The sequence below is a fragment of the Leptinotarsa decemlineata genome, unplaced genomic scaffold (assembly GCF_025532065.1).
Source record: "Leptinotarsa decemlineata unplaced genomic scaffold, Ldec_3_MD MMD2_tig00000026_RagTag_RagTag, whole genome shotgun sequence".
Classification (NCBI taxonomy): domain Eukaryota; kingdom Metazoa; phylum Arthropoda; class Insecta; order Coleoptera; family Chrysomelidae; genus Leptinotarsa; species Leptinotarsa decemlineata.
Window position 1 is genome coordinate 2001326 of NW_027412539.1, and position 8144 is coordinate 2009469.

Here is an 8144-nt window from a genome sequence, read left to right on the forward strand (position 1 = left end):
CTTTGGGTTCGTTGGTAGGCGGAGCGAGCGCCATTGCAAAAACAGTGATATATGCAAAAAATACCAAAAAGAAACTCGAAGAAGATCAACGCCACGATAAAGCTATGGAACATTTGGGTTCCGGTTTGTACTTGCGCAAAACACCTCGGGAATTTGGTCTGTTTCTAAAAAAACAACATCAACGCAAAGGACGAGGCCTCTACTTGAAAAAGCAACAAAAAACTCCTGTTGAAGCGACCCCATAGAGGATTATATGATGCGGAAATTCAAAAGTGTGCCCATCAATTGAAAATACCACATTTTCGTGGAGTCTTTATGCGTGATGCGTTGCCAACTTGTGGTCCTTGGCCGCGAGAATGTGCTGTATTGAACTTGGATTCTCGATTGAATAAAGGCACTCATTGGGTAGCTTACATTAAAAACGGGAATGCTGTACAATATTTTGATAGTTTCGGTAATCTCAAACCTCCAATGGAATTGGTGCGATATTTTGGAAGGGGTATAACGATTACATATAACAATGATCGGTATCAACATTTTGACCAGAGTAATTGCGGACATCTCTGTCTTCACTTTCTACTTCATAATGTCTGCAAAAATGGTTAGAGGAATACGGGATTTACCCGATGCTGAATTGAAAACTCTATCGATTGACTATTTGATTGAGAATGCTGAACCTTGGGAATTATTGGATGTTTGGCATAGATTACCAAAGGACTACCAACATCGATTCGCTTTGCAGATTCGTTTACCATGTTTCATCCATTATCGACATGAGGTGGTGTCATCGCTACAAAATTCAATGTATTATGGTCCTGTTAGCTCACAAACAGAATGTTATTATCGTAGGAATAAATGATTCAAAATATTGTTGTTGTTGTTTTCATTTCATTATTTAAGGTGTGTACATGTGGGAAATGTATCAGTCATGTCTATAATATTAACTCTAACGAGTCGTTCTTCGATACTTTCCATCGATTTCAATCCACCCATTCGATTGGATTCCGATTCAGAATACAGTTTGGCTTTGCTCAGTTTTCATTCGTACAACAGTATACCGAACATTGAAGAAGGCACGAAATTCTATTATTACGAAAACGATGACAAAACTAAACAAGAAAATATCGATATCCCTTCTGGATTTTACGAAATTGGTGACATTGAAGTTTTAATAATCAAATATATTGTGCCTAAAATGTACAAGGAAAATCCCGAACCTCAAACCGAACAATAATACGCTGAAAAGCGAAATATTTTGTTTGAAACACTCGATTGATTTCCGACCTGCAAATAGCTTGGCTCACATACTGGGCTTTTCATCTACTCTTCTCAAACCCAACTTGCATTACGCATCCGATCTACCTGTGGATATCATTAAAGTACGCACCATACACATAGATAGCAACATTACGTTTGGAGCCTTCTACAACGACACACCATCTCATACAATATACGAATTTGCCGTCGATGTTGATCCTGGTTACGCAATTGACGAAACACCCAATCATCATATTTATCTACCCATTTCTCATACAAACGAAATAAACAACATTACATTGCGAGTTCTCGACCAAAATTCTATATAGGCTCGTTGATTTCAGAAACGAAGAAATAATAGTTCGTTTCGAATTGAAGCGAAAATATGGTGTTAACTGTCTATAAGAATAACTCATCACCCAGTCCCACGTCAGTCTTCACCAAGACTTTCAAACAGCGTCAACAACTGTCAACGGTGAATAAATTATTTTTGGAATCTCTTGGCTATCATGTTGTCCAATCAAGTGTTCAACATTTTCCGAAAACCACAAAACGATGAATCCATACAAAAGGTAGAATGGCGGACCTACTACCCGTATGTCAAATCGTTTCGCAACAATGATGTTATTGAAATCAACATTAATCAATCCGATGCCTATGATGCTTTGTACGATAGCCTGCTATTCATCAGCGGAAAAGTTGAGAGAATTAAAGGAGATGGTCGGGTGACCTTCGTAAACAATGCTGGTGGTTTCATGTTTCAATCTGCTACCTATGAGCAAAATAGTAAAGAATTGGAAGCAGTTCGTGAAGTTGGAATTGTTAGTACTGTCAGAGGTTATCTCACTTACACCGATGAAGATATCAAACACTTGGCTATCTCAGGATGGAAATACCCCAACAGCTTCGGCATCATTCAAACTACATCTTTAACGTTCAACATACTTATACCTATCAAACATTTCTTGAATATTTTCAATGATTATCAATGTGTTTCCTATGGTAAACACTCCATCCGATAAGTACGAGCTGGAGATGATAGCAACTGTTTCAAAATAGATGAGACTGCTGGTACAGTAGCATCAAAGACGGAAGTTAAGTTGAACATTGAAAATATCGAACTGAAAGTCAAACGAATCTTCCCTCATGATCAAATCAAATTGCAACTTTTGAAAGCTATCCAAGCCGACACTCCTATTCTCATACCGTTCAGAAAATGGGAACTCCATATGCTGCCTGCTCTCACACAAGGTGCAAAAAATGAAATATGGGCCGTCAAAACTTCTTCGTTTCTCGAAAGCCCTCGCTATGTGATTGTATGTTTCCAAAAAGATCGTGATTACACCAAAGTCAACAATGATCCAACGCAATTCAACCATATAAATATCACCAATATAACGTTGACTCTGAACGGTGAAAATTACCCCAAAGAAAATATGCATCTGAATTTTGGGAAAATGAATTTCTTGCAAGCATATTTCAACTACGCACAATTCGGCCTTACCTATAAAATGACTAATCAACATAATCCTCTCATCAACACCGCTGACTTTGTACAAAAAACTCTCTTTGTCATCGATTGCTTTAGAAGGGATGAAAGTATCAAAAGTTCCAGTGTTGATGTAAAACTTGAAATCAAAGCATCCGAGGAATTTCCACAAAATACACGAGCCTATTGTATCATTGTGCACTGTCATTGAACACCTCCCACTCAGCGAAATTATCAAGAAATGGAACTGAACATGTGATTTTGCTGCAGTATCAATTGAAGAGTCAACATGAGAATAGCTGTCGTAGATATTCAAGGTTTCATCATCGAGCAACAATTCCATCCTAAGGAGATAGCTATTAGGATCGGAATTCAATGTAGTAACTTTTTACTGTTGCCAAACATATCATTTTCCTGTTTGAGGAAAGAAGATCGTCGTACCGCCTGTTACTTGGAGCGAAACGTTCACGGATTGAGGTATTCCTCTGGTTTTGTGGAATACAATCAATTGGATGCCATCCTCTTGAAAAATCTACAAGGTATTGATATCGTTTATGTGCGAGGTCATCAAAAACGTGACTATCTAGCAGCGAAATTTCACGAGTTGGATATACCTACACGCGTCGTGAATTTGGAGGACTATGATAATACGACATGGATGGTTCCCACATTCGACAATAACAACAACGAAGGCGTCTCACCTTGTATGCATCATATTCACAACCAAACCAAATATAATTGCAGTGTCCGGAATGCAGATATTCTTTACAAATGGCTTTGTGATATGTTACCAAAATGAAAATGTATAATAAATTTCTATTCGAAATGTTTGATTTATTTTTTCTACCTAACCGCAACACCTGAAGATGATGATGATGGTAACAACGTTTTGAAATCTCTCCAAACCCCCCAATGCCCCGTTTGTTCGTTGTCCCCCACTCTCCCATTTCCCAACTAACGCGAAGAAAAAACGCATCTGACGTATTTTGAAATGTCATGGCTGAATACCTCCATTGCCCCCATTTTCAAACATTTCCCATTGGGATCGCACGCTAAAACTTAGGCCCCCGCCTGGCATGCTTTTTTTCCCTAAATGAGACACCCTGTACACATTGAAGAATCACACGTCAAAACCATAGAGCCTCGTTAAACTTTTTTTCAAATGACGTATTTTGAGACACCCTGTACATATTGACGTCATGTTTTTTTCTTTAATCCGATTTTTCATTCATTATTATTATTATGCCATTATTTTTCACGCCGACGTACACCCTGTACATCGATGAGACATCCTGTATGGCAGCCATGTTTTTTTCTTTAACGTCCGTGGCCATGTTTTTTTTTTCTTTGAAACGATTTTACATTCATTATTATTATTATTATATACTACTATTTTCCACTCTGACATATTTGAGACATCCTGTACATGTTTTTTCTCAAACGATGAGATACCCTGTATGACAAGCACGTTTTTTTCTTTAATGTCTGTGGCCATGATTTTTCTTCAATCCGATTTTTCATTCATTATTATTATTATATCATTATTTTCCGCTCTGACTTAAACGATGAGACACCCTGTATGACACACATGTTATTTTTGTAATTCCACCGCGCTCTTATCTATCAAATAAATCTACTCGATGCTCATTCCATCCTTCTATGAGTCGATCACGTCGCACACCTCTCTTTCCCACTCACTACCGTAAGTACGTCCCCTAGGGAATACGCTCCAGAACTCTCGTATCCCCTCTACTCACCAAGTGATCATCGTCAAGAGGAAGTTCAATATTTCTCCCATACCAGTTGATTACTCAGAATTTGTGTTCAAATGAATACATTTCAAGTAAAATTCATGATGAGAGTGTAAAACTCAATTTCTAAAAAATAAATTGTTCACACGATTATTTTTCTGTTCAAACTAAAAAAACTATCCATTAGTGAAAAAACCTTGATTTCATTAAAGTATACTCTAATATACATACATTAGAGTCTAGAGAGTAGTCTAAAAAAGTGAAGATGGCAATGGGGAATGATCCTCCTGACGAAAATCAGGTAGTTTTCATGAACTTATCATATCAACCTTTTTCTTTAAAAAATTATTGAAATACTTAAAAAAGAGGAATGAAATAATGCATTCAACATTTAAAGGGATTCGTTTCTATTTCACCATTTGGCAACATCGGTTAGCTATAACCGATATAAAGGACAATGAATCTGTTACCTGTATGAGACAAACAAAGATGACATATTTCAGAGGCGTGCTGTTCTGTTTACTTACGTTCCGAGTCATTCTATGACATGACATTTTGTGCACCTAACATATCTTCTTTTATATAAATAAATAACAAAACAACTGTTGTTTATGTGGCTTGTGGAGGTGGTATTGAACTATAATTTATATTTTGCATTAATTGTTGATTTATAAAGATAATTTTCCTTTTTTAAAGTAGAATATCTGGGTACGTACAAATTATTTCAACTTGATATAGGCGCTGTTGCCAATATGTGAATCAGAAACAAATCCCTTAAAAATTAAAAGTGAATTTGAAAAACTCATGAATTAAACTCAACTTCATTTTGTTCAAACTTGCATTTACTGTCATAACCCAAATTGAGGAACATTCCCCATGGTTGCGAACAGTCTTCAGAGACATTAGGCAGTGCAGGGTGAGTTCATTGATTCTCGGACTAAATGAACAGCCCTTTGACAAGTTTGCCCATACAATAAATTTTTTCACGTCGATATCTACTGCGTGCAACCAGTCGAAAATTTGAAAAAAATCGTCTGAAAGCATCGACATCACATGACTTCAACGCATGTAACATAATTCATGTCCGATGTGGAATACAGAATATGTATTTCAACTCAGCACGATGATATTTCCTAATTTGACTATCGTAGCACTTACATACACTGCAGCTGAATATAGGGACGGCTTTATAACACGAGCTAATATATTCAATGGTTTTTTAAAATGAAATAATTGTACCAAAATAAAATAAATAAAACATTATTTATTCGAAAGCATGTATTTCTCACTGAATATCAAACAAAGCCATTACATGAGTGATAATCTTGAATGTCATTGAACATTATTGATCGCTACAATTCACAGTAGAGCACGATCAGCATTTGAGTTGGGCCCTCTTCTTGGTTCATACGTAATTACATTATTGAATCGCTTATTATACTGTTCTCTTTTCTTCGCTCTCCCCGTCTTCTTCTTTTTCTTCTTCTGCTTTTCAACCTTCGGTGTCTGCCCTCTCACTTTACCTATTGGTGAAAATTGAAACAAAGTTAATCACAATGTACTATATCACTAGGAAAAATATGGCCAACAACAAACAGTGATAATTATTCACACAAGAACAGTTCACGTGATCCAAGCCAAATTAATATTAATGTTACTCACCAGCACGAGCCAAAGAGCCGTGTACTTTGCCTCCAGGAAGTCCTACGGTCAATTCGATATCTACATCGCCGAATGATAACACCAAGCTATCGTCCAGTACTGGTACACCGGCAGCGAAAAGACTTATTTCGGATATCTTGAAAGATTCCAAACTAGCGAGACGTTTCTGAAAAACAAATTTACATTCATCACCTACATTTTACAACTGCATAATATCTTCGCTGAAAACAATATTCATAAATTCTCTTTCGTTCAGATCCAAGTTTCGACATCGATCATAGAATGATCGTCATGCTTTGCCGACTCCTGGAGCCAGAACCAAGAACTCACATCATGAAATTATCATAAAACTAACTAAAGGCAATCTACGAATCTTTTATTAAAATCATATACCAAATTTTGATTTTACAAACTGAAAAATACATACCTTAATTTCTCCAATAGTTTGGTTCTCATCGCATTCTATGTAAAGGGTTTTCTGTCCTCGCACACACAACTGCATATTGAGAATTTTATATTGGAATTGTTGCACAATAAAATACGGATAGCTAATAGCTTGGTACTGACTTATCTGACAATTCAAAATATGTTCATCATTTGTAAAATGTAGGTATTTATATGCTTCAATATACTAATTTTTACCTGATTAGGTATCTGTTACCTATAATATTTCTGGGACTTGACCAATATGACATGTACTTGTGATGTACTGTTTGGAACCTTTGGTGTAGTAATGAATATTACTGGAGTTTTTTCCCAACACCAAATTAGTGTTAGTTTTATCTTCCTCTTGAAGATGATCACTTGGTGATCGAAACACGTGTCGAGGTGTAAAAATAACGATTTGGTGTTGGGAAAAAACTCCAGTAATATTCAATATGACATGGATAGTAGATGAGTATTTATATTTGGTGAGGGAATACGCCATGGTGGAGTTCTTTTTGAAAGTTTCATCTGACATTTATTTATAAAGTATATCGGTTATCTGTTTTTCGAATTCAATGATTTTTTATGGACAAATCTTGAGATTAAAATTTCTCACCTTTTTTTACTTATTTCCTGTCGAGTCTGTGGGTTTCAATACATGTGCAGGGTGTCCTCGCTGTATTTCTGTATCTGATTTTTTCTGTGATGTTGTGAAAATCTGTACACATTGTTGTTTTCGAGTAATTTTATAACAATATATATATATATATATATATATATATATATATATATATATATATATATACAGGGTGTCCCTGGACTTCCTCTTTTCCTCTCGGGAATGTATAGATGGGGTCAAAATATCACCAGTACTTCATATAACTTTTTTTCCTAAAAGTCTTCGTAACCAAGTTACGGGCCCTCGAAGTTACAAAATGAAAAATGTTTTTCTTTGATAACTTTTCAAGTGAATATTCAAAATCATCCAAATTTTGGTAATTGACTAAACAAATGAATTCCGTCGATGAGCTTTCATGCAGGAGTCAGTTGTTTTGCTACAAAGTCAGGAACGGACTACCCCCGATGGTCCACACCCCAAAACTTTGAAATGACAGATATTTTTCAATATTTTTCAACAAAATAAGGTTACTTGGACAATTTTATGAATAGAAGTACTCGTGTGGAAAGTCGATCGGAGCAACGAGTCTTGATAAAAATGTAGTTTTACTCGACGACATCAAACCCGCTCGTCCACCATTATTTGAAATGAATAATTATCAAAGCAGAAATAATAATGATAACGTTAATTCAACAACATTTATAATAGGAATAATACAAAGTATGCTAAAATGAAGTCGTAAACAAAAAGTACAGTACCTATATGGAAGTTTAAGTCACAATTGTGATAGCAGATATTTTTTCAAAAGAAATATCATGTTTTGTAGATTCGTGGTGTTTTTAAACTAACAAGCTACTCGACTATGAAGTATCGAATTCATTCCATATTTTGTATGTACATAATACGTGTGGAATAATCACGTTTCGTGTTGATCAGTTAT

The 8144-nt window shown here is 35.8% G+C and overlaps 1 protein-coding gene across 1 annotated transcript; it reads right to left on the reverse strand.

The window, feature by feature from the left end:
• Positions 1–5792: 5792 nt before the first annotated feature.
• LOC111516848 (ubiquitin-like FUBI-ribosomal protein eS30 fusion protein) lies at positions 5793–7297 on the reverse strand. Its single transcript, XM_023172948.2, has 3 exons — positions 6587–7297; positions 6160–6325; positions 5793–6020 (listed from the first exon to the last, which is right to left on the reverse strand). The coding sequence occupies exons 1-3, from the start codon at positions 6659–6661 to the stop codon at positions 5857–5859; spliced, it is 405 nt and encodes a 134-aa protein (XP_023028716.2). The 5' UTR covers positions 6662–7297; the 3' UTR covers positions 5793–5856.
• Between the last annotated feature and the right edge of the window lie 847 nt (positions 7298–8144).

What these genes read in the sequence shown, in the direction of transcription:
- LOC111516848 (XM_023172948.2), bottom strand. Translation starts at nt 6,661, where the DNA reads ATGCAGTTGTGTGTGCGAGGACAGAAAACCCTTTACATAGAATGCGAT. An exon ending in AAACTATTGGAGAAATTAAG is followed by an intron (nt 6,326 to 6,586) that starts GTATGTATTTTT and finishes TTTGTTTTTCAG; the next exon opens with AAACGTCTCGCTAGTTTGGA. An exon ending in CGGCTCTTTGGCTCGTGCTG is followed by an intron (nt 6,021 to 6,159) that starts GTGAGTAACATT and finishes TTTCACCAATAG; the next exon opens with GTAAAGTGAGAGGGCAGACA.